General features: G+C 44.1%; 1 protein-coding gene across 3 annotated transcripts in view; it reads right to left on the bottom strand.

Annotated features, from left to right (window-relative positions):
- The window catches only part of LOC110510947 (B-cell lymphoma/leukemia 11B-like), a 114,402-nt gene extending 87,090 nt beyond the window's left edge, over nucleotides 1-27,312 (bottom strand). For 2 of the 3 annotated variants that reach the window (XM_036962225.1, XM_036962227.1), the window contains exon 1: nucleotides 26,281-27,311. In XM_036962225.1, the coding sequence (XP_036818120.1) occupies nucleotides 26,281-26,338 (58 nt within the window). In that variant the 5' untranslated portion in view covers nucleotides 26,339-27,311. Of the gene's footprint in view, nucleotides 1-26,280 lie in introns of all 3 variants that reach the window. The other variant, XM_036962224.1, reaches the window with a different exon arrangement.
- Between the last annotated feature and the right edge of the window lie 448 nt (nucleotides 27,313-27,760).

Genomic DNA, 27,760 nt, shown 5'->3' with positions numbered 1-27,760 from the left:
CGCTGTGTTAAGAAGCAGTGCGGCTGGCTGGGTTGTGTATCGGAGGAAGCATGACTTTCAACCTTCGTCTCTCCCGAGCCCGTACGGGAGTTGTAGCAATGAGACAAGATAGTAGCTACTACAACATTTGGATACCACGAAATTGGGGCGAAAAAAGGGGTAAAATAAAAAAAAAAAAAAAAAAAATAAAAAAAATTTGCTCTCTGATAGGTGTTACTCACAGCAGACCAAACATTGATACCAGAAAGGTCTGTAGACTACATCAGTGGAGACTGGGCTAACAGGGCTCTGGACTCTAGAAGACTGGCATGAGTCAACAAAGAAACATTGATACCAGAAAGGTCTGTAGACTACATCAGTGGAGACTGGGCTAACAGGGCTCTGGACTCTAGAAGACTGGCATGAGTCAACAAAGAAACATTGATACCAGAAAGGTCTGTAGACTACATCAGTGGAGACTGGGCTAACAGGGCTCTGGACTCTAGAAGACTGGCATGAGTCAACAAAGAAACATTGGTCAGCAACCGTTCCCAAAACACAGGCTAATAAAATCCATCCATTGTGGAGAAGCAGGGCAGAAATGAAAGCAATGTGGCATTGTTTGTCTAACTGACCCAGTACTAGTTCAAAATCCAAGACAGACAATCCCTATTCCCGACGCACCTTGGTACACTCACACACACTGTCGTCCACGAAATCCATTTGCTACCACCCCCGACAACCATGCTGTCACCTAGGACACCTTCAGTGTCATTTTTCTCTCTGATCCCTCAGAAAATGTCACATGTTATTCATCTTCATCCAACACACAGGAGGTCTGTGTCGCAAATAGCACCCTATTCTCTATATAGGGCACTACTTTTGACCAGGAGGTGCCAGGACCAATGTGGCTTGGGTCAAAAGTATTGGGACACAGCCAATACAGACTAGGGGGAAATAGGGAGAAAGAGAGAGAGGATGATATCTGCATAGTGGGGTTTAAAAAGGACTTATTCCTATAGAGCTTGTACTGAGATATGGTCTATACGGTGGGTCTAATGCACACCGAAGACTCAAGGTATTTGACTTGTGTTAGTGTTTTTTTGAAAGAAAATAAAGTAACATTGAAATAAAATGTCTATTTGTTTTCTAACTGACAGATTCTCTGTGGTTTTTCTCTCTGAGACACATCATTAGCAGGTCTTGATGATGTTGGTAGGTTGCTGCTCAAGATGGTGTGTGTCTGGGTCTGTCTGAGTAAATGACAGAAAGGAAGAAGCACTCAACTTTGGCCTAATTGACCAAATAAGGCTGGCTGAGTCTGAGGGGGCTTTGGTCAAACGTAGTGCACTATAGAAGGATTAGGGCTCCATTTGGGTCAGAGAACATACTAAAGGCGTTTCCAGTAGTGTGTGTAAAGCACAAAAACCCAAAGCATACTGAGAGTCTAAAAAAGAATGACAAGCCACAATGAGACAGAAGCCTTCACAATCCAGCAACCAGCCAGCTCATTGAAGAGCAACACATGTTTTTGAATTTCAGAGACACTCCACTCAAAAGTGTTTCTCTCAAAGGGGAGTGGAATTGCTGCTGACAGGTATTTGGCCAATCAGATTGTGTCTCGCTGGCGAGTGGCAAGCCCAGAAAAAAGGCTCACAGATTTGGTTATATAATATGGCCCGGGGAGTGTGCCAATATTCTACGCTAACTTTTGTCATGGTAATAATCGGGGTGATGAGAGATGTCATGTTAATATCTTGGGGTAAAGTGTTCCACTGCTTTCCTCCTCTGTTTTATTTGCTCGTCACTACAAACAGACTTTTAATAAAGCAAGACTGTTCACATTTTCCACACTGCAAATAAACCCTGAAGATAACAACCCTCTATTCACACATACAAATGTGATAACGTTTAAACTCTACAATGCTTTTCATCTCTCTCTCTCTCTCTCTCTCTCTCTCTCTCTCTCTCTCTCTCTCTCTCTCTCTCTCTCTCTCTCTCTCTCTCTCTCTCTCTCTCTCTCTCTCTCTCTCTCTCTCTCTCTCTCCCTCTCTCCCTCTCTCCCTCTCTCCCTCTCTCCCTCTCTCTCTCTCTCTCTCTCTCTCTCACACACACACACACACACACACAGACAGAGGTGGCTAATTAAGACAGCACATGTAATCTTTGACTGATTTCATATTGATTTTATTTTTACTGGCACCATAAACGTTCTCATTTAAATCATGAAAGCTCCTCTAATTCTGTCCAGATAGAAAGAGATCCTCTGGGCCAGAGGACCATTCATAGTGGTGCTGCTACATCTGTGCTACACAGGGAATGGGGTTAAGGAAGGCGTCTGGGGTAGCAATGAAAGCCAGAGGAAATACCTAATCAAACTGTAAAAGACAGAGTTGACTGTTTGCTCACTATTTCCCTCTGCGCCGTGCTATGCTGCTCGGCTCTCAACAAGGCTGCATGTTTGTGGCTGAGGATGCAGACGGTGCCACCACACACACACACTCACACACACACCAACACACACACACACCACACACAGATACACACCAACACACACTCACACACGGATACACACCAACACACACACACACACCACACAGATACACGCCAACACACACTCACACACACATGGATACACACCAACACACCACACACAGATACACACCAACACACACACACACAGATACACACCAACACACACACACACACCACACACAGATACACGCCAACACACACACATACACACTACACATAGACACACTCACATAAAGCAGATGCACATTCACACACATACAGACGACCCAAACCCTCACCTGCCTGGCATATGCCTACAGACAACATATACTGGGACTTACAAACTTCCCCTAGCCCAACATATTGTCACCATACCCAATGTTCACCCAACGTTCACCCAACGTCCATAAAACTGACAGTTAGTACACACACACACACACACCACCCCATCCCATCCCATCTCTGACAAATTTCTAAAAGGGAATGTGAAGAGTGTGTGGCAGATACAGAGCATAGTATGACAAGAGGTGTTGAGACTCACAGCCGCTCATCCCCCACACAACAAACAAACTTTTCAGTGCGCTGTGGCGAGGCCCAGAAACAGACATCCAGGCCTGCGTACACTCCCTGCCCCGCTGGACCAACAACAAGACACCCAGGCCTGGGTACACTCCCTGCCCCGCTGGACCCACAACAAGACACTCAGGCCTGGGTACACTCCCTGCCCCGCTGGACCCACAACAAGACACTCAGGCCTGGGTACACTCCCTGCCCCGCTGGACCCACAACAAGACACTCAGGCCTGGGTACACTCCCTGCCCCGCTGGACCCACAACAAGACACTCAGGCCTGGGTACACTCCCTGCCCCGCTGGACCCACAACAAGACATCCAGGCCTGGGTACACTCCCTGCCCCGCTGGACCCACAACAAGACACTCAGGCCTGGGTACACTCCCTGCCCCGCTGGACCCACAACAAGACACCCAGGCCTGGGTACACTCCCTGCCCCGCTGGACCCACAACAAGACACTCAGGCCTGGGTACACTCCCTGCCCCGCTGGACCCACAACAAGACACCCAGGCCTGGGTACACTCCCTGCCCCGCTGGACCCACAACAAGACACCCAGGCCTGGGTACACTCCCTGCCCCGCTGGACCCACAACAAGACACCCAGGCCTGGGTACACTCCCTGCCCCGCTGGACCCACAACAAGACATCCAGGCCTGGGTACACTCCCTGCCCCGCTGGACCCACAACAAGACACTCAGGCCTGGGTACACTCCCTGCCCCGCTGGACCCACAACAAGACACCCAGGCCTGGGTACACTCCCTGCCCCGCTGGACCCACAACAAGACACCCAGGCCTGGGTACACTCCCTGCCCCGCTGGACCCACAACAAGACACTCAGGACTGGGTACACTCCCTGCCCCGCTGGACCCACAACAAGACACTCAGGCCTGGGTACACTCCCTGCCCCGCTGGACCCACAACAAGACACTCAGGCCTGGGTACACTCCCTGCCCCGCTGGACCCACAACAAGACACTCAGGCCTGGGTACACACATTGTACTTGACAAGAAGTGGGCCCAGCTAGAAGAATTTGTCATTAATGAGTGTGACACTGAGTGTGCTTCTCCAAGGAGTCTAGCAGGTATGCTGCTTGGCCTGATATTTAAATGCTGAATCTGAACTAAGAGACCATGCTCTAACAGAGACACATAGCTGTGCAGGTTGGAACAGTCCTACTGTGCAGAACATGTATTGGCCAGATATGAGAGAACTTTCCACACATAGCTGTAGCAGAGAACACACACACACACACACACACACACACACACACACACACACACACACTGTAAGAAATGTGTGAATGAAGCTGTTTACATTTGTTTTGAATTACAATGATTCTAGCAATGGAGTTGAACACACAGACATATACGCACACACAAAGTCATGAAGCTGTAAGGTTTGATTTCAAGGTGTGCGTGTGAGTTTGAGCTTTCTTTAAGAGATAGAAAGAGAGAGAGAGATACACAGACACACAGTGTGTCAGCCTGATGTGCGAGTAAGTGTGTAAGTTGCAGCTGAGACCACTTGAGATGCATGTTTCCCAGACACTGTTAGACCACTATACAGACCCAGGGAGTCCTGTATAAATCAACCTGTGAAAACCCTGTATGGAGTCACAGACACTGTTAGACCACTATACAGACCCAGGGAGTCCTGTATAAATCAACCTGTGAAAACCCTGTATGGAGTCACAGACACTGTTAGACCACTATACAGACCCAGGGAGTCCTGTAAATCATCCTGTGAAAACCCTGCATGGAGTCACAGACACTGTTAGACCACTATACAGACCCAGGGAGTCCTGTATAACTCAACCTGTGAAAACCCTGTATGGGGTCACAGACACTGTTAGACCACTATACAGACCCAGGGAGTCCTGTATAAATCAACCTGTGAAAACCCTGTATGGGGTCACAGACACTGTTAGACCACTATACAGACCCAGGGAGTCCTGTATAAATCAACCTGTGAAAACCCTGTATGGAGTCACAGACACTGTTAGACCACTATACAGACCCAGGGAGTCCTGTAAATCAACCTGTGAAAACCCTGTATGGGGTCACAGACACTGTTAGACCACTATACAGACCCAGGGAGTCCTGTATAAATCATCCTGTGAAAACCCTGTATGGGGTCACAGACACTGTTAGACCACTATACAGACCCAGGGAGTCCTGTAAATCAACCTGTGAGAACCCTGTATGGAGTCACAGACACTGTTAGACCACTATACAGACCCAGGGAGTCCTGTAAATCAACCTGTGAAAACCCTGTATGGAGTCACAGACACTGTTAGACCACTATACAGACCCAGGGAGTCCTGTAAATCAACCTGTGAAAACCCTGCATGGAGTCACAGACACTGTTAGACCACTATACAGACCCAGGGAGTCCTGTAAATCAACCTGTGAAAACCCTGCATGGAGTCACAGACACTGTTAGACCACTATACAGACCCAGGGAGTCCTGTAAATCAACCTGTGAAAACCCTGCATGGAGTCACAGACACTGTTAGACCACTATACAGACCCAGGGAGTCCTGTAAATCAACCTGTGAAAACCCTGTATGGGGTCACAGACACTGTTAGACCACTATACAGACCCAGGGAGTCCTGTATAAATCAACCTGTGAAAACCCTGCATGGAGTCACAGACACTGTTAGACCACTATGCAGACCCAGGGAGTCCTGTAAATCAACCTGTGAAAACCCTGTATGGGGTCACAGACACTGTTAGACCACTATACAGACCCAGGGAGTCCTGTAAATCAACCTGTGAAAACCCTGTATGGAGTCACAGACACTGTTAGACCACTATAAAGACCCAGGGAGTCCTGTAAATCAACCTGTGAAAACCCTGTATGGAGTCACAGACACTGTTAGACCACTATACAGACCCAGGGAGTCCTGTAAATCAACCTGTGAAAACCCTGTATGGAGTCACAGACACTGTTAGACCACTATACAGACCCAGGGAGTCCTGTAAATCAACCTGTGAAAACCCTGTATGGAGTCACAGACACTGTTAGACCACTATACAGAACCAGGGAGTCATGTAAATCAACCTGTGAAAACCCTGCATGGAGTCACAGACACTGTTAGACCACTATACAGACCCAGGGAGTCCTGTAAATCAACCTGGGAAAACCCTGTATGGGGTCACAGACACTGTTAGACCACTATACAGACCCAGGGAGTGCTGTAAATCATCCTGTGAAAACCCTGTATGGAGTCACAGACACTGTTAGACCACTATACAGACCCAGGGAGTCCTGTATAAAGCAACCTGTGAAACCCCTGTATGGGGTCACAGACACTGTTAGACCACTATACAGACCCAGGGAGTCCTGTATAAATCAACCTGTGAAAACCCTGTATGGGGTCACAGACACTGTTAGACCACTATACAGACCCAGGGAGTCCTGTATAAATCATCCTGTGAAAACCCTGTATGGGGTCACAGACACTGTTAGACCACTATACAGACCCAGGGAGTCCTGTAAATCAACCTGTGAAAACCCTGTATGGAGTCACAGACACTGTTAGACCACTATACAGACCCAGGGAGTCCTGTAAATCAACCTGTGAAAACCCTGTATGGAGTCACAGACACTGTTAGACCACTATACAGACCCAGGGAGTCCTGTAAATCAACCTGTGAAAACCCTGCATGGAGTCACAGACACTGTTAGACCACTATACAGACCCAGGGAGTCCTGTATAAATCAACCTGTGAAAAACCTGTATGGGGTCACAGACACTGTTAGACCACTATACAGACCCAGGGAGTCCTGTAAATCATCCTGAGAAAACCCTGTATGGAGTCACAGACACTGTTAGACCACTATACAGACCCAGGGAGTCCTGTATAAATCAACCTGTGAAAACATTGCATGGAGTCACAGACACTGTTAGACCACTATACAGACCCAGGGAGTCCTGTAAATCAACCTGTGAAAACCCTGCATGGAGTCACAGACACTGTTAGACCACTATACAGACCCAGGGAGTCCTGTAAATCAACCTGTGAAAACCCTGCATGGAGTCACAGACACTGTTAGACCACTATACAGACCCAGGGAGTCCTGTATAAATCAACCTGTGAAAACCCTGTATGGGGTCACAGACACTGTTAGACCACTATACAGACCCAGGGAGTCCTGTAAATCAACCTGTGAAAACCCTGCATGGAGTCACAGACACTGTTAGACCACTATACAGACCCAGGGAGTCCTGTAAATCAACCTGTGAAAACCCTGCATGGAGTCACAGACACTGTTAGACCACTATACAGACCCAGGGAGTCCTGTAAATCAACCTGTGAAAACCCTGTATGGGGTCACAGACACTGTTAGACCACTATACAGAACCAGGGAGTCCTGTATAAATCAACCTGTGAAAACCCTGTATGGAGTCACAGACACTGTTAGACCACTATACAGACCCAGGGAGTCCTGTAAATCAACCTGTGAAAACCCTGTATGGAGTCACAGACACTGTTAGACCACTATACAGACCCAGGGAGTCCTGTAAATCAACCTGTGAAAACCCTGTATGGAGTCACAGACACTGTTAGACCACTATACAGAACCAGGGAGTCATGTAAATCAACCTGTGAAAACCCTGCATGGAGTCACAGACACTGTTAGACCACTATACAGACCCAGGGAGTCCTGTAAATCAACCTGGGAAAACCCTGTATGGGGTCACAGACACTGTTAGACCACTATACAGACCCAGGGAGTGCTGTAAATCATCCTGTGAAAACCCTGTATGGAGTCACAGACACTGTTAGACCACTATACAGACCCAGGGAGTCCTGTATAAAGCAACCTGTGAAACCCCTGTATGGGGTCACAGACACTGTTAGACCACTATACAGACCCAGGGAGTCCTGTATAAATCAACCTGTGAAAACCCTGTATGGGGTCACAGACACTGTTAGACCACTATACAGACCCAGGGAGTCCTGTATAAATCATCCTGTGAAAACCCTGTATGGGGTCACAGACACTGTTAGACCACTATACAGACCCAGGGAGTCCTGTAAATCAACCTGTGAAAACCCTGTATGGAGTCACAGACACTGTTAGACCACTATACAGACCCAGGGAGTCCTGTAAATCAACCTGTGAAAACCCTGTATGGAGTCACAGACACTGTTAGACCACTATACAGACCCAGGGAGTCCTGTAAATCAACCTGTGAAAACCCTGCATGGAGTCACAGACACTGTTAGACCACTATACGGACCCAGGGAGTCCTGTATAAATCAACCTGTGAAAAACCTGTATGGGGTCACAGACACTGTTAGACCACTATACAGACCCAGGGAGTCCTGTAAATCATCCTGTGAAAACATTGCATGGAGTCACAGACACTGTTAGACCACTATACAGACCCAGGGAGTCCTGTAACTCAACCTGTGAAAACCCTGCATGGAGTCACAGACACTGTTAGACCACTATACAGACCCAGGGAGTCCTGTAAATCAACCTGTGAAAACCCTGCATGGAGTCACAGACACTGTTAGACCACTATACAGACCCAGGGAGTCCTGTATAAATCAACCTGTGAAAACACTGTATGGAGTCACAGACACTGTAAGACCACTATACAGACCCAGGGAGTCCTGTAAATCATCCTGTGAAAACCCTGCATGGAGTCACATACACTGTTAGACCACTATACAGACCCAGGGAGTCCTGTAAATCAACCTGTGAAAACCCTGCATGGAGTCACAGACACTTTTAGACCACTATACAGACCCAGGGAGTCCTGTAAATCAACCTGTGAAAACCCTGTATGGGGTCACAGACACTGTTAGACCACTATACAGACCCAGGGAGTCATGTATAAATCAACCTGTGAAAACCCTGCATGGAGTCACAGACACTGTTAGACCACTATGCAGACCCAGGGAGTCCTGTAAATCAACCTGTGAAAACCCTGTATGGGGTCACAGACACTGTTAGACCACTATACAGACCCAGGGAGTCCTGTAAATCAACCTGTGAAAACCCTGTATGGAGTCACAGACACTGTTAGACCACTATAAAGACCCAGGGAGTCCTGTAAATCAACCTGTGAAAACCCTGTATGGAGTCACAGACACTGTTAGACCACTATAGAGACCCAGGGAGTCCTGTAAATCAACCTGTGAAAACCCTGTATGGAGTCACAGACACTGTTAGACCACTATACAGACCCAGGGAGTCCTGTAAATCAACCTGTGAAAACCCTGTATGGAGTCACAGACACTGTTAGACCACTATACAGAACCAGGGAGTCATGTAAATCAACCTGTGAAAACCCTGCATGGAGTCACAGACACTGTTAGACCACTATACAGACCCAGGGAGTCCTGTAAATCAACCTGTGAAAACCCTGTATGGGGTCACAGACACTGTTAGACCACTATACAGACCCAGGGAGTGCTGTAAATCATCCTGTGAAAACCCTGTATGGAGTCACAGACACTGTTAGACCACTATACAGACCCAGGGAGTCCTGTATAAAGCAACCTGTGAAACCCCTGTATGGGGTCACAGACACTGTTAGACCACTATACAGACCCAGGGAGTCCTGTATAAATCAACCTGTGAAAACCCTGTATGGGGTCACAGACACTGTTAGACCACTATACAGACCCAGGGAGTCCTGTATAAATCATCCTGTGAAAACCCTGTATGGGGTCACAGACACTGTTAGACCACTATACAGACCCAGGGAGTCCTGTAAATCAACCTGTGAAAACCCTGTATGGAGTCACAGACACTGTTAGACCACTATACAGACCCAGGGAGTCCTGTAAATCAACCTGTGAAAACCCTGTATGGAGTCACAGACACTGTTAGACCACTATACAGACCCAGGGAGTCCTGTAAATCAACCTGTGAAAACCCTGTATGGGGTCACAGACACTGTTAGACCACTATACAGACCCAGGGAGTCATGTATAAATCAACCTGTGAAAACCCTGCATGGAGTCACAGACACTGTTAGACCACTATGCAGACCCAGGGAGTCCTGTAAATCAACCTGTGAAAACCCTGTATGGGGTCACAGACACTGTTAGACCACTATACAGACCCAGGGAGTCCTGTAAATCAACCTGTGAAAACCCTGTATGGAGTCACAGACACTGTTAGACCACTATAAAGACCCAGGGAGTCCTGTAAATCAACCTGTGAAAACCCTGTATGGAGTCACAGACACTGTTAGACCACTATAGAGACCCAGGGAGTCCTGTAAATCAACCTGTGAAAACCCTGTATGGAGTCACAGACACTGTTAGACCACTATACAGACCCAGGGAGTCCTGTAAATCAACCTGTGAAAACCCTGTATGGAGTCACAGACACTGTTAGACCACTATACAGAACCAGGGAGTCATGTAAATCAACCTGTGAAAACCCTGCATGGAGTCACAGACACTGTTAGACCACTATACAGACCCAGGGAGTCCTGTAAATCAACCTGTGAAAACCCTGTATGGGGTCACAGACACTGTTAGACCACTATACAGACCCAGGGAGTGCTGTAAATCATCCTGTGAAAACCCTGTATGGAGTCACAGACACTGTTAGACCACTATACAGACCCAGGGAGTCCTGTATAAAGCAACCTGTGAAACCCCTGTATGGGGTCACAGACACTGTTAGACCACTATACAGACCCAGGGAGTCCTGTATAAATCAACCTGTGAAAACCCTGTATGGGGTCACAGACACTGTTAGACCACTATACAGACCCAGGGAGTCCTGTATAAATCATCCTGTGAAAACCCTGTATGGGGTCACAGACACTGTTAGACCACTATACAGACCCAGGGAGTCCTGTAAATCAACCTGTGAAAACCCTGTATGGAGTCACAGACACTGTTAGACCACTATACAGACCCAGGGAGTCCTGTAAATCAACCTGTGAAAACCCTGTATGGAGTCACAGACACTGTTAGACCACTATACAGACCCAGGGAGTCCTGTAAATCAACCTGTGAAAACCCTGCATGGAGTCACAGACACTGTTAGACCACTATACAGACCCAGGGAGTCCTGTATAAATCAACCTGTGAAAAACCTGTATGGGGTCACAGACACTGTTAGACCACTATACAGACCCAGGGAGTCCTGTAAATCATCCTGAGAAAACCCTGTATGGAGTCACAGACACTGTTAGACCACTATACAGACCCAGGGAGTCCTGTATAAATCAACCTGTGAAAACCTTGCATGGAGTCACAGACACTGTTAGACCACTATACAGACCCAGGGAGTCCTGTATAAATCAACCTGTGAAAACACTGTATGGAGTCACAGACACTGTAAGACCACTATACAGACCCAGGGAGTCCTGTAAATCATCCTGTGAAAACCCTGCATGGAGTCACATACACTGTTAGACCACTATACAGACCCAGGGAGTCCTGTAAATCAACCTGTGAAAACCCTGCATGGAGTCACAGACACTGTTAGACCACTATACAGACCCAGGGAGTCCTGTAAATCAACCTGTGAAAACCCTGTATGGGGTCACAGACACTGTTAGACCACTATACAGACCCAGGGAGTCCTGTATAAATCAACCTGTGAAAACCCTGCATGGAGTCACAGACACTGTTAGACCACTATACAGACCCAGGGAGTCCTGTAAATCAACCTGTGAAAACCCTGTATGGGGTCACAGACACTGTTAGACCACTATACAGACCCAGGGAGTCCTGTAAATCAACCTGTGAAAACCCTGTATGGAGTCACAGACACTGTTAGACCACTATACAGACCCAGGGAGTCCTGTATAAATCAACCTGTGAAAACCCTGTATGGGGTCACAGACACTGTTAGACCACTATACAGACCCAGGGAGTCCTGTATAAATCAACCTGTGAAAACCCTGCATGGGGTCACAGACACTGTTTGACCACTATACAGACCCAGGGAGTCCTGTAAATCAACCTGTGAAAACCCTGCATGGAGTCACAGACACTGTTAGACCACTATACAGACCCAGGGAGTCCTGTATAAATCATCCTGTGAAAACCCTGCATGGAGTCACAGACACTGTTAGACCACTATACAGACCCAGGGATTCCTGTATAAATCTACCTGTGAAAACCCTGCATGGAGTCACAGACACGGACTAACCGGAACACTACACAACAGCCTGAACCCAGCTCTATAGTATTCTAGGATGTAGCCACATAGCACCCTATTCCCTATTAAGTGCACTGGCCCATAGGGTTCCGGTCAAAAGTCGTTCACTATATAGGGAATAGGGTGCTATTTGGGATGCAATCTCTGTCTGCTACTCTCACACTGATAGACAAGTATAGCCTACACACCAAACATCAAAACACACACAGAGCGAAAGAGAGAGAGAGAGAGAGAGAGAGAGAGAGAGAGAGAGAGAGAGAGAGAGAGAGAGAGAGAGAGAGAGAGAGGGAGAGAGAGAGAGGGAGAGAGGGAGAGAGAGAAAGCGAGAGAGAGAGAAAGCGAGAGAGAGAGAACGCGAGAGAGAGAGAGAGAGAGAGAGAGAGAGAGAGAGAGAGAGAGAGAGAAGGATGAGGCGTTCCACTGGAGGAGAAAACAAAGGCACAGGACATGCAGGAGCAGGAAGTAAGAAGGAAAAAGAGGAGAAAAAAGGATGAAATATGCGAGCGTATTAATCATAGGGACCAGGCAGACATTTTGTTAAATTGCCCTGGGGAGAATGCCCTGTCTGAGAGAGGAGAGGAGCACACCTTATGCATAGGTTTATTTACACCACATAATGACCAGCTTTGTGCTAGAGATACCCATTATCTAATCATCTATCTATTTAGATCACTACCGCCATTATCTAATCTTCCATCTATTTAGATCGCTACCGCCATTATCTAATCATCCATCTATTTAGATCGCTACCGCCATTTCCTAATCATCCATCTATTTAGGTAGCTACCGCCATTATCTAATCATCCATCTATTTAGGTAGCTACCGCCATTATCTAATCATCCATCTATTTAGATAGCTACCGCCATTATCTAATCATCCATCTATTTAGGTAGCTACCGCCATTATCTAATCATCCATCTATTTAGATCGCTACCGCCATTATCTAATCATCCATCTATTTAGGTAGCTACCGCCATTATCTAATCATCCATCTACATTACATATGAATCTATATTTATCCACAATTATTATGAAATTGGTAATATGGTGACAAAGTGAAATCAAAATGAACATTTTATATTCTTTAAAAAAAAATATATATATATATATATATATATATATATTTTTTTTTTAAGAATATAAAATATTCATTTTGATTTCACTTTGTCACCATGTTACCAGTAAAATCAAATTGATCAGATTTATTCATCAAATCTCTAATCTACAAATTAAAAGGAACGGACATGTGCTTAAAGGTTTCTGTCATAACATAATTATCTTAGCAAATGTAGATTATTAGGAATGTTTGAAAGAGAAATAAAAAGAGAGAAAGTGAGGAGAGAGAAGGAGATGAGGAAAGAGAAGAAGAGAAAAAGAGGAGGGGAGAGGAGAGGAGGAGATGAGAGAAGGAGAGGAGGACAGAAGGAGAGGAGGAGAGAGAAGGAGATTAGGAAAGAGAAATAGAGGAGAGAGAAAAAGAGGAGGAGAGAGAAGGAGAGGAGGAGATGAGAGAAGGAGAGGAGGAGATGAGAGAAGGAGAGGAGGAGATGAGAGAAGGAGAAGAGGAGAGAGAAGGAGAGGAGGAGAGAGAAGGAGAGGAGGAGAGAGAAGGAGACGAGGAGATGAGAGAAGGAGAGGAGGAGATGAGAGAAGGAGAGGGGGAGAGAAGGAGAGGAGGAGAGAGAAGGAGAGGAGGAGAAAGAAGGAGAGGAGCAGAGAGAAGGAGAGGAGGACAGAGAATGAGAGGAGGAGAGAGAAGGAGAGGAGGACATAGAAGGAGAGGAGCAGAGAGAAGGAGAGGAAGACAGAGAAGGAGGTTTGCGGATGCTATAGGACCAGCTGCCAGAGAGAGAGAGAGGTGTTGACAGTTAGAATGTACAGTAACCGTGGTGTGTTAAAGCTGATATCATCAAAAAGCCACCACCGCTCACTCTAACTCCTACTACCTACGCCCCATCCCCCCATGACAACACATACACACACAATTAGGAAATATGGCTTTCTACTCTCTCTCAATCTAACTACTAGTGCTACATGCCACCCGCACACACAGCCTAAGAGCTCCCCCTAGCAGGTGAAAGGAAGCACATCTAGTGAGAGAGGGAGAGAGAGAGAGAGAAGGAAAAGGACAGGGGGAGAGAGGGAGAAAAAAGAAAGATAGAGGGAGGCAAATAGAGACTCCTCCAACATAGAGGAGGTATTGAAACAGCTGACAAGTCATGAAGTCAAAGACAGCGTTAAAAACCTAGTGATCACAGACAAACAGTTCACCATCCCTAAAGTAAGCAAACCAGGATTCTGGCATGCAGTTTAAGGAGAGGGAGAGAGCGGGTGAGAGAGAGAGCAGGGGAAGGAGAGAGAGAGAGAGCGCAGGGGAAGGAGAGAGAGAGAGAGAGCAGGGGAAGGAGAGAGAGAGAGAAAGAGCAGGGGAAGGAGAGAGAGAGAGAGAGAGAGAGAGAGAGAGAGAGAGAAAGAGAGAGAGCAGGGGAAGGAGAGAGAGAGAGAGCAGGGGAAGGAGAGAGAGAGAGAGAGCAGGGGAAGGAGAGAGAGAGAGAGAGAGAGGGACATGGAGGGTACAGTATTAGTAAACTATCAGGGACATGGAGGGTACAGTATTAGTAAACTATCAGGGAGATGGATGGTACAGTATTAGAAAACTATCGGGGACATGGATGGTACAGTATTAGTGGTCTATCAGGGACATGGAGGGTACAGTATTAGTAAACTATCAGGGACATGGATGGTACAGTATTAGTAAACTATCAGGGACATGGATGGTACAGTATTAGAGGTCTATCAGGGACATGGATGGTACAGTATTAGCGGTCTATCAGGGACATTGATGGTACAGTATTAGTAAACTATCAGGGACATGGAGGGTACAGTATTAGTGGTATATCAGGGACATGGATGGTACAGTATTAGTAAACTATCAGGGACATGGAGGGTACAGTATTAGTAAACTATCAGGGACATGGAGGGTACAGTATTAGTAAACTATCAAGGACATGGAGGGTACAGTATTAGTAAACTATCAGGGACATGGGTGGTACAGTATTAGTAAACTATCAGGGACATGGAGGGTACAGTATTAGTGGTCTATCAGGGACATGGATGGTACAGTATTAGTGGTCTATCAGGGACATGGATGGTACATTATTAGTAAACTATCAGGGACATGGATGGTACAGTATTAGTAAACTATCAGGGATATGGAGGGTGCCGTATTAGTAAATTATCAGGGACATGGATGGTACAGTATTAGTAAACTATCAGGGACATGGATGGTACAGTATTAGTAAACTATCAGGGACATGGATGGTACAGTATTAGTAAATTATCAGGGACATGGATGGTACAGTATTAGTGGTCTATCAGGGACATGGATGGTACAGTATTAGTGGTCAATGAGGGACATGGATGGTACAGTATTAGTGAACAATCAGGGACATGGAGGGTACAGTATTAGTAAACTATCAGGGACATGGAGGGTACAGTATTAGTAAACTATCAGGGACATGGATGGTACAGTATTAGTGGTCTATCAGGGACATGGATGGTACAGTATTAGTAAACTATCAGGGATATGGATGGTACAGTATTAGTGGTCTATCAGGGACATGGATGGTACAGTACTAGCGGTCTATCAGGGACATGGATGGTACAGTATTAGTAAACTATCAGGGACATGGAGGGTACAGTATTAGTGGTCTATCAGGGACATGGATGGTATAGTATTAGTAAACTATCAGGGACATGGATGGTACAGTATTAGTTAACTATCAGGGACATGGATGGTACAGTATTAGTGGTCTATCAGGGACATGGATGGTACAGTATTAGTAAACTATCAGAGACATGGATGGTACAGTATTAGTGGTCTATCAGGGACATGGATGGTACAGTATTAGTAAGCTATCAGGGACATGGATGGTACAGTATTAGTAAGCTATCAGGGACATGGAGGGTACAGTATTAGTAAACTATCAGGGACACGGAGGGTACAGTATTAGTAAACTATCAGGGACATGGAGGGTACTGTATTAGTAAACTATCAGGGACATGGATGGTACAGTATTAGTAAACTATCAGGGATATGGAGGGTGACATATTAGTGGTCTATCAGGGACATGGATGGTACAGTATTAGTAAATTATCAGGGACATGGATGGTACAGTATTAGTAAACTATCAGGGACATGGATGGTACAGTACTAGTGGTCTATCAGGGACATGGATGGTACAGTATTAGTGGTCAATCAGGGACATGGATGGTACAGTATTAGTGAACTATCAGGGACATGGAGGGTACAGTATTAGTAAACTATCAGGGACATGGAGGGTACAGTATTAGTAAACTATCAGGGACATGGATGGTACAGTATTAGTAAACTATCAGGGACATGGAGGGTACAGTATTAGTAAACTATCAGGGACATGGAGGGTACAGTATTAGTAAACTATCAGGGACATGGATGGTACAGTATTAGTAAACTGTCAGGGACATGGATGGTACAGTATTAGTAAACTATCAGGGACATGGATGGTACAGTATTAGTGGTATATCAGGGACATGGAGGGTACAGTATTAGTAAACTATCAGGGACATGGAGGGTACAGTATTAGTAAACTATCAGGGACATGGAGGGTACAGTATTAGTAAACTATCAGGGACATGGATGGTACAGTATTAGTAAACTGTCAGGGACATGGATGGTACAGTATTAGTAAACTATCAGGGACATGGATGGTACAGTATTAGTGGTATATCAGGGACATGGAGGGTACAGTATTAGTAAACTATCAGGGACATGGATGGTACAGTATTAGTAAACTATCAGGGACATGGAGGGTACAGTATTAGTAAACTATCAAGGACATGGAGGGTACAGTATTAGTAAACTATCAGGGACATGGATGGTACAGTGTTAGTAAACTATCAGGGACATGGAGGGTAAAGTATTAGTAAACTATCAGGGACATGGAGGGTATAGTATTAGTAAACTATCAGGGACATGGATGGCACAGTATTAGTAAACTATCAGGGACATGGAGGGTACAGTATTAGTAAACTATCAGGAACATGGAGGGTACAGTATTAGTAAACTATCAGGGACATGGATGGTACAGTATTAGTAAACTATCAGGGACATGGAGGGTACAGTATTAGTGGTCTATCAGGGACATGGAGGGTACAGTATTAGTAAACTATCAGGGACATGGAGGGTACAGTATTAGTAAACTATCAGGGACATGGAGGGTACAGTATTAGTAAACTATCAGGGACATGGATGGTACAGTATTAGTAAACTGTCAGGGACATGGATGGTACAGTATTAGTAAACTATCAGGGACATGGATGGTACAGTATTAGTGGTATATCAGGGACATGGAGGGTACAGTATTAGTAAACTATCAGGGACATGGATGGTACAGTATTAGTAAACTATCAGGGACATGGAGGGTACAGTATTAGTAAACTATCAAGGACATGGAGGGTACAGTATTAGTAAACTATCAGGGACATGGATGGTACAGTGTTAGTAAACTATCAGGGACATGGAGGGTAAAGTATTAGTAAACTATCAGGGACATGGAGGGTATAGTATTAGTAAACTATCAGGGACATGGATGGCACAGTATTAGTAAACTATCAGGGACATGGAGGGTACAGTATTAGTAAACTATCAGGAACATGGAGGGTACAGTATTAGTAAACTATCAGGGACATGGATGGTACAGTATTAGTAAACTATCAGGGACATGGAGGGTACAGTATTAGTAAACTATCAGGGACATGGAGGGTACAGTATTAGTAAACTATCAGGGACATGGATGGCACAGTATTAGTAAACTATCAGGGACATGGAGGGTACAGTATTAGTAAACTATCAGGGACATGGAGGGTACAGTATTAGTAAACTATCAGGGACATGGAGGGTACAGTATTAGTAAATTATCAGGAACATGGAGGGTTCAGTATTAGTAAGCTATTAGGGACATGGATGGTACAGTATTAGTAAACTATCAGGGACATGGAGGGTACAGTATTAGTAAACTATCAGGAACATGGAGGGTTCAGTATTAGTAAACTATTAGGGACATGGATGGTACAGTATTAGTGGTCTATCAGGGACATGGAGGGTACAGTATTAGTAAACTATCAGGGACATGGAGGGTACAGTATTAGTAAACTATCAGGGACATGGAGGGTACAGTATTAGTAAACTATCAGGGACATGGTTGGTACAGTATTAGTAAACTATCAGGGACATGGAGGGTACAGTATTAGTAAACTATCAGGGACATGGAGGGTACAGTATTAGTAAACTATCAGGGACATGGAGGGTACAGTATTAGTAAACTATCAGGAACATGGAGGGTTCAGTATTAGTAAACTATTAGGGACATGGATGGTACAGTATTAGTGGTCTATCAGGGACATGGAGGGTACAGTATTAGTAAACTATCAGGGATATGGAGGGTACAGTATTAGTAAACTATCAGGGACATGGAGGGTACAGTATTAGTAAACTATCAGGGACATGGTTGGTACAGTATTAGTAAACTATCAGGGACATGGAGGGTACAGTATTAGTAAACTATCAGGGACATGGATGGCACAGTATTAGTAAACTATCAGGGACATGGAGGATACAGTATTAGTAAACTATCAGGGACATGGATGGTACAGTATTAGTGGTCTATCAGGGACATGGATGGTACAGTATTAGTGGTCTATCAGGGACATGGAGGGTACAGTATTAGTAAACTATCAGGGACATGGATGGTACAGTATTAGTGGTCTATCAGGGACATGGATGGTACAGTATTAGTGGTCTATCAGGGACATGGATGGTACAGTATTAGTAAACTATCAGGGACATGGATGGTACAGTATTAGTAAACTATCAGGGACATGGATGGTACAGTATTAGTGGTCTATCAGGGACATGGATGGTACAGTATTAGTAAACTATCAGGGACATGGAGGGTACAGTATTAGTAAACTATCAGGGACATGGAGGGTACAGTATTAGTAAACTATCAGGGACATTGGTGGTACAGTATTAGTGGTCTATCAGGGACATGGAGGGTACAGTATTAGTAAACTATCAGGGACATGGATGGTACAGTATTAGTGGTATATCAGGGACATGGATGGTACAGTATTAGTGGTCTATCAGGGACATGGAGGGTACAGTATTAGTAAACTATCAGGGACATGGATGGTACAGTATTAGTGGTATATCAGGGACATGGATGGTACAGTATTAGTGGTATATCAGGGACATGGATGGTACAGTATTAGTGGTCTATCAGGGACATGGAGGGTACAGTATTCGTAAACTATCAGGGACATGGAGGGTACAGTATTAGTAAACTATCATGGACATGGATGGTACAGTATTAGTAAACTATCAGGGACATGGAGGGTACAGTATTAGTAAACTATCAGGGACATGGATGGTACAGTATTAGTAAACTATCAGGGACATGGAGGGTACAGTATTAGTAAACTATCAGGGACATGGAGGGTACAGTATTAGTAAACTATCAGGGACATGGATGGTACAGTATTAGTGGTATATCAGGGACATGGATGGTACAGTATTAGTGGTCTATCAGGGACATGGAGGGTACAGTATTAGTAAACTCTCAGGGACATGGAGGGTACAGTATTAGTGGTATATCAGGGACATGGATGGTACAGTATTAGTGGTCTATCAGGGACATGGAGGGTACAGTATTAGTGGTCTATCAGGGACATGGATGGTACAGTATTAGTGGTCTATCAGGGACATGGAGGGAACAGCATTAGTGGTCTATCAGGGACATGGAGGGTACAGCATTAGTAAACTATCAGGGACATGGATGGTACAGTATTAGTGAACTATCAGGGACATGGAGGGTACAGTATTAGTAAACTATCAGGGACATGGATGGTACAGTATTAGTGGTCTATCAGGGACATGGAGGGTACAGTATTAGTAAACTATCAGGGACATGGAGGGTACAGTATTAGTGGTATATCAGGGACATGGATGGTACAGTATTAGTGTCTATCAGGGACATGGAGGGTACAGTATTAGTAAACTATCAGGGACATGGAGGGTACAGTATTAGTAAACTATCAGGGACATGGATGGTACAGTATTAGTAAACTATCAGGGACATGGAGGGTACAGTATTAGTAAACTATCAGGGACATGGAGGGTACAGTATTAGTAAACTATCAGGGACATGGATGGTACAGTATTAGTGGTATATCAGGGACATGGATGGTACAGTATTAGTGGTCTATCAGGGACATGGAGGGTACAGTATTAGTAAACTCTCAGGGACATGGAGGGTACAGTATTAGTGGTATATCAGGGACATGGATGGTACAGTATTAGTGGTCTATCAGGGACATGGAGGGTACAGTATTAGTGGTCTATCAGGGACATGGATGGTACAGTATTAGTGGTCTATCAGGGACATGGAGGGTACAGCATTAGTGGTCTATCAGGGACATGAAGGGTACAGCATTAGTAAACTATCAGGGACATGGATGGCAGTTGGACAGGCGAACCAACGGCCATCTAATCAGGAGAATGAGTTTAGGCATGCTGCTTTCTGAAGCCATTGTCTTTCATTGAGTAATGAATTATTCACTAATCTCAAGAAGCTTTTTCTGTTTCTCTCTCTCTCTCTCTCACAGAACCCCCCCCACCCCCACCCCCCCCCCCTCCCCCCCCCCCTCAACGGTGGGTGACATCAGGATTCCCTAAACAACAACAGTACCAGAGATTTCTGCCTTGCTCTTTCTGCTTCTAAGCTCTGTGAATATTATGAATGTATATTTTATGGTCCCTGACACAAAAAAAATATTGTATTCAAGCCTTTCGGAATTCATAAATTAGGGCCACATTGGAATTATTAAAACATTGTTCCCCAATCACAAAGACTATCATCATCCAGCTTTGAAACGGTTCAACAAAAAGGCCCATGGCGTTAATAAAAAAGGTATTTCAGTTATTATTTGAGGGGATAATGTATTTTTATTCCAAACAGCACTATTGAGCTCCATGCAGATATTAATTCTCACCGAGACACAGAGACGGGCAGAAACATCTCCATCACACCTCAGAATGAGCACTGTTCTTTCCTCTGCCTGCCTGTTTGTCTCTCTGGGTTCTCTACGGAACAAAGACCAGCACAGTGGGGTTTCTCTCTGGTCCCCCTCACTCCCAACCCAATGGGAAACATGCATCTCAAGTGGTCGCTGCTGCAATTTACACACTTTGTCACATGCCGAGCCGATAGTCAGTGTGTGTGTGTGTGTGTGTGTGTGTGTGTAAACATATGTCAGACGTTACCTCTTCATATACTCTCTATAAATCATAAATTGCTGTTTTCTAGTTCTACCAGAAATATTTTGCATAAATGTAAACGGTTTAACACCTATAAACTTATTGGGCATAGTGTGTTAAAATTACGAAATTATTAGGAGTAAATTGTATTTACTAATAAATAAATAAAAACGAAATATTTCAATATAAATATAATAGAAAATATCTGATGATATCTGATGATTATAAAGTCACAAGAATATATATTGGACTCAGTACCCACACAAAATAACCACATCACTTACCGCAGCCTTTCATGCCCTATGAAAATAACATACAGCTTTAACACAGCATACAGCTTTAAGGCAGCTTACCAATGATAGTGTTTCATTTCCATGTGTGAAAACATGCTTAAATCCCCCTCCAAAATGAAATAACATATTCAAACAGATATCCATGCAGCACTTGGAAATGTTTCAATGTTTCACACACATTGAGCGGCGGGACGTGTTTTTAATGTAGCACACACAACCTCAGAGCTGCTGCTGAGCCTGTAAAACTATTGAAGTGCAACACTGCAAAGTTTGCAGCTCTCCCTGCCTTCCTTCACTGAGAAGAAAACATCTGAATAAGCCAGTGCAACTGAAACATTGTAGAAGCCTGAGGAAGACCTAAACTGAACTACCACTGAAGACCATAGACGACGTGTTGACTAGAAAGCACACACACATATTTGACTGCGTTCTCAAGACCTCCCCCTTTGGTAAAAAAGGCAGAGAGATGAGAGGAGGCATAGCACACTTTTTCACATTGTATGTCAGAATAATATTAGAAATTAATTCATTCCAGTAAAGATTGTCAGAAAATACCTATTGGTGACTTCAACAGAAAGAAGATTTAATCATGTTTAATTAGATTTAATCAGGTTTAATTAGATTTAATTAGCTTCAACAGATAAATACATTTTTACCTTCTTTTACACAATTTCTCACCGGTAAAAACAAACGCTTTTGCTACATTAAATATTGGTTGTTTCAAATGGATATACGATCTAGTGCATGAAAAAACGATGCTGATTTTGCTGATGCCACATGTGTGAATTTCAATGTGTGTGTATGTGTGTGTGTGTGTGTGTGTGTGTGTGTGTGTGTGTGTGTGTGTGTGTGTGTGTGTGTGTGTCTTCAACCATAAATCCCAAAAACCATTGCGTCTCTGACACATAAATGATTAAATGTGCAAGCACCATACCACAGCTTGCAGCCAGCTCTCTTCCCATGTCTGAACACCCATCATTTAGAAGTGAATATCACTTTCCAGATAGATTTGACCTGCTAGACATTGAGACTACCCCTAATCATCCAGGCATGGGGTGTACTGTACTATTCTACTGCAGCATTTAGAACTCACTGAAGGCCGACCCTTACCAAGGTTTTATGTTGTAAATGAGTGTCCTGCATATACACACACCCACACTAACCTTAACCCCTAAGGCTAGACTGAACGCCTAACCCCTAACCCTCATTGTAACCCTAATCCTAAACCTAACTTCTAAACTTAAATTAGCCTTTGTCCTCATGGGATAGTGGGAAATGTCCCCACGGGGGAGAATTTTCCTTGTTTTACTATCCTTGTGGGGATATTTGGGGATTTTTAGGCCCCCACAAGGGTGGAAGAACAAGATGTGTGTGTGTGTGTGTGTGTGTGTGTGTGTGTGTGTGTGTGTGTGTGTGTGTGTGTGTGTGTGTGTATTTTCACTATAACAGGAAGGCAGAGTACACTACAAGGCCTTGTGTGTGTGTGCACCCTCATACCGATCTGAGGGTTGACTCAGGGGTAGGTTGACGCTCAGATTGTCACTCATATTTCTTCCATCCCCTCAACCATAGTCTAACATTGGAAATTGGATTTGGAGACAACACTAAAACAGGTCTGTTCTACCTCGGCTGAAGCATACCTCTCTCTGTTCTCTCTCTGTTCTCTCGCTGTTCTCTCTCTCTCTCACACACACACACACACACACACACACACATCTTTGCAATCAGATCTAGGTCTGATAACTTGGAAAAGCTTTAGTTTCCAGATCAACAAGGTACATGAATATATATGACACATGCCGATAAAATTTTGTGTGTATCTCATATGCCAATTTTAAAGTTTTACTGTCTGGTGTCCTGCAGAGTTAGTCAGAGTAAGATGGTGGTGATTTCCCCTCCACGGGACAAACAAAACATTGCTGCTATTTGAATCCATTTGCATGCCAATGACAACAGGAGTGAAGACAACAGGATGGGGTTATAGCTAGAGGAAAAATCTCTGTGTTTGAGAAATGATGGTAGACTGACTGGAGCTGAACCCATCACCCACAAACCTGTATCCAGAGGACTGACTGGTATTTGTATAGACGCACACACACACACACACACACACAGACAAATATCAAGACACACACATACAAGGATTGACAGGCATACGTGCACACACACACACACACACACACACACACACACACACACACACACACAGAGCGAGAGAGAGAGAGAGAGAGAGAAATTATTGGGGCATAAAAGTGAGAGGTGTGTGTGTTGGAGGGAATGTGCAGAGTACACAGTCCTAACAACACAAAACACATTGGACTCAGATGACATCACCATGGAGTGCCTCTGTTCTCAGTTGGCTGCCTGGATTAGACTCTGACACTACTTCAGAACGCCATAGAAAAATAAATGATGGCTGGATGTAATTGATTTGAACTTGATGCCTTGAAAGTGTTGACCAGACTATAATTGTTTCACAATTCTTCACATGTCTGGTTGGTGCTTTTCTGGGTAGCTAGACTGTAATAAAAGGTTCTGTGTAACACCATGCTACTACCATATTTTAAAAAAGGTAACAAGTATCTTGCCGTTTAAAAATTCCTAATTTAAAATGTAATCAATGAATAGGTGTTTCACACACGCTGATGTATGATGTAAAAATACAGATACGGTAATTATTCTTTCATAAAATGTCTGTGTTTCCTGCTTAATCTCTCATCGGCTCTCCTCTACCTTGTCACCACACAGAGGTGGCTCTGTGCAGGCAGCACACCGAAGACACTGCGCTCCGGCTCCTAACTGCGCTGTTTCTGCCTGCCAATATAACCTACACTTGTACAGGTCACCTATAGTGGGCTATACCTACAGCAGTAGCCTAGAAATCAGAACCTAGATTCGTTAGATTAAATTGGTGATAGACATCTAATAATAGCCTACAAAGACGTTTGGACACACAATTGACTATTGCAAATAGAGATGTTTTGCGAAACAAATGCCGAATGGATTTAGAGTATAAACAACGGAGGACATATCCGCAAATCACCATTCAGCAAAACATTTGAAGGTAAAGCCATATTGTCAAGACAGGAAGTAGGCTGACTTTCAATGATCTCTTTGTATCGTGAGAAATCTGTATAAATAAAATATGAATGTGGCCTAAATACACCATGCCAATGTATTGTTAAATTACTTCAGCTGTCATCATCGCTCTATAATAATTTAATTCGGATTAAAAAAGCAGCAAAGCAAAGATAATAAAGTTGTTTTTATGCGTTAGTTTACCTGGCGCGAGGATATCTGACTGGTGCTCGACCAAGGGGAGGAGAAACCTGTACAATATTTATATATTTAAATGTGCTTATAAAATTAAACATTTCATCTGTCGGTTCACTATACCAAAACATTACAGGGATACCTGCTTTGGCTGTTCGATAAAAGTTTGGTGGTTTGATAAAATGCATATTGTGTTGTATTAGCCTAATGTGAAAACTCTTGAAGATGTGGTCGTTTTCTGTTTGCCATGACACACAAGTTACATCTGTAATGTATCTCAACACGATGTGTCAATGGGTTACTTCGCTATTAGATTAATATTACTACAATGACATTGTTGGAAATGTATGAGATAATAAATTGAGTGAACAAATGCTTATGAGTGGACTATATACAGGAACTTCAAAGCGTGTTGAAACAGAATAATGTATGAATCGACTTTCAGAGTAAGAAAGCAATTGTCTCCAAAATGTCGGAGGTCCATCCATTCACTGAAGCCAGGTATTATTCTTGGTTTTCTACATGGCCCCAGATGACTTAGTGCAGCCAGATACCTGACGGCCTAAAAGCACAAACAATAGCTTACACTTCACAGTTCAATGGTCTGTTTGGAAGAGAAGAGGGTTTGATGGTGAAATGTCATTATAAATGTTATTAAGATGCTGTATTTAAAATACATTTAATAAGGTAAAGCTCTTTTTTAATTATACAGCTTTCACAAAAGTAGTCTCAACTAGTGTCCCATGCATAAAGTATATTTAACGTAAATGTTATGCGTAAAAGATACGTAAAAAGTACAGAGTATAAGCAACATGACATCTTTACTCTAGGTAAAAATTATTTATGGAAATGTCATTGTAAAATATTGAATATCCTATTTAATTTCTCCAATTAATTATACTGTCAAATGCCATAGTTTATAAACTAGTGAAACCTTGTCAGATTCCGTAGTTCAAAATTATTTTTTTCCAACCCTGATGTCACACGCTTAAGAGTTCACTATACCCTTTCTGATCAAATTAGCCAAATGTGGCAGTAAATACAGAAGTCAAACAATTTCTCATTAATGTTGTTGTTTTTTTCATAGTCCATTCATGAGTTGTGTGTGATTGAGTGAAAATGAAAAGCAGGTACTTACGTGCTATTAATTCTCTCTGTGACACGTGCTGTGGGTTCCCCTGCTTGCGACGGGACATTGCCCTGGCATTTACACTTGCATTGCCCGGGGACCAGCACTCTGAAGGATGGGCTCGCTTCCCTCCTATTGCCTACACTTGCTCGGCACTCAACTTTTCCCGGGACCTCCAAAAGTACGAGGCTCCTGCGCTCGGACTGCCGGCCGGGGTGGGTGGTTGATCGTGCTTTGAGCTATTGGCTAGTGGTCCCCTCACTCCGAGAGGCGAAAGTGTCTTTTGCGCTTCGCCTCTTCGGTCCACTCTGCCTCTGTGTTTGTATGTGACGAGACCGTGGATAGCCTGTGCTATACCCTCAGTTCTCTTTCACCGCTTCTCTCTGTAGGTTACTCACACCATTTGGCAAAAAGTGTGTGAGAGAAGTGATATGTCCGAGTAGAAAAAAGAAAGATGTCAGAAGTGGGGAAATATCCTTGGATGTTTGACGGATGTAGTGAGTGACAGTTGGGATCAAACCCTGGCGAGTGTCCCTCCACCTTGTGAGAGAACAAGAATCAGAACGCGATGGTCAGTGCACGCGCTGACAGCTCGGAATGCGCTGGGTATCACTGTGAGTCCAGTCAATTGCCCGGTCTCTGAACTTATTTCATTTCTTCTTTTAGAAACAAACACAAAAATAAAATAACAAATCGCAAACATTCACAATGACAATAATTGATAATACAATTTTACAAAATATGAATCCAATTTTTCTTCTCGGGCACTTGGGTATCACCAAGTGATGGGCACTTCTGTTGGTGCAGCCTTGAGCATCAGCATGCAATGGCAGGTACTTTTCAGTCTCCTCAACTCCAAGTGCTCTGCCCCCTTGTACGGTTCTGTGTAGACCGGGCACACAGAACTTCCACCTCTTTTCTAAATAAATCAAGACCTGCACTCTTTTTTTCTCCCCTTTCTCTGTGTGAGTGTGACGATTGAGTAGTGAGTCCTGCTTCCCCCGAGCTCTCGGTCTCTCTGTGGCTAGGGCTGCCTCCGTACAATGGGATACAATTCAAGTTCAAGTGCGGACGTGACGTTAAGTCTACAGTGAGAAGGAAAAATGGCAGACTGCAAGAGCACTGAGGGCGACTAGTGGTGGCTTTTCACAACTATCGGATCACCAGCAGCAAGCGGTGGACAGCGCACTATCGCGGTCTCTCTTAGATAGAGGAGCAGTGGACCGAGCCTCTCCTCTTACTGCCTCACACAGACAAGCACGAGGAAGGGAAAGTCGCAGTGTTCAGAAAAAGTCACGCTATTCTTTATGTTCAAATAACATTTTCCATTGACCAATATACCCTAATAATAGAATAAGATTGTTTGTTGATTTTTTGCATATACCTGCTGGACAGTTTACAAGACCATTTCTATCAAATGCATTCATTGTCATCCGTCAAATATAATTTATTCGAAATATTATTCAAGTGGATTTTTTTTTACATATAG

This window comes from Oncorhynchus mykiss, chromosome 25, assembly GCF_013265735.2.
Source record: "Oncorhynchus mykiss isolate Arlee chromosome 25, USDA_OmykA_1.1, whole genome shotgun sequence".
In the NCBI taxonomy this organism is placed as follows: Eukaryota; Metazoa; Chordata; class Actinopteri; order Salmoniformes; family Salmonidae; genus Oncorhynchus; species Oncorhynchus mykiss.
The sequence above is the reverse complement of the archived record's forward strand: the minus strand, read 5'-3'. Positions and strand labels throughout refer to the sequence as shown.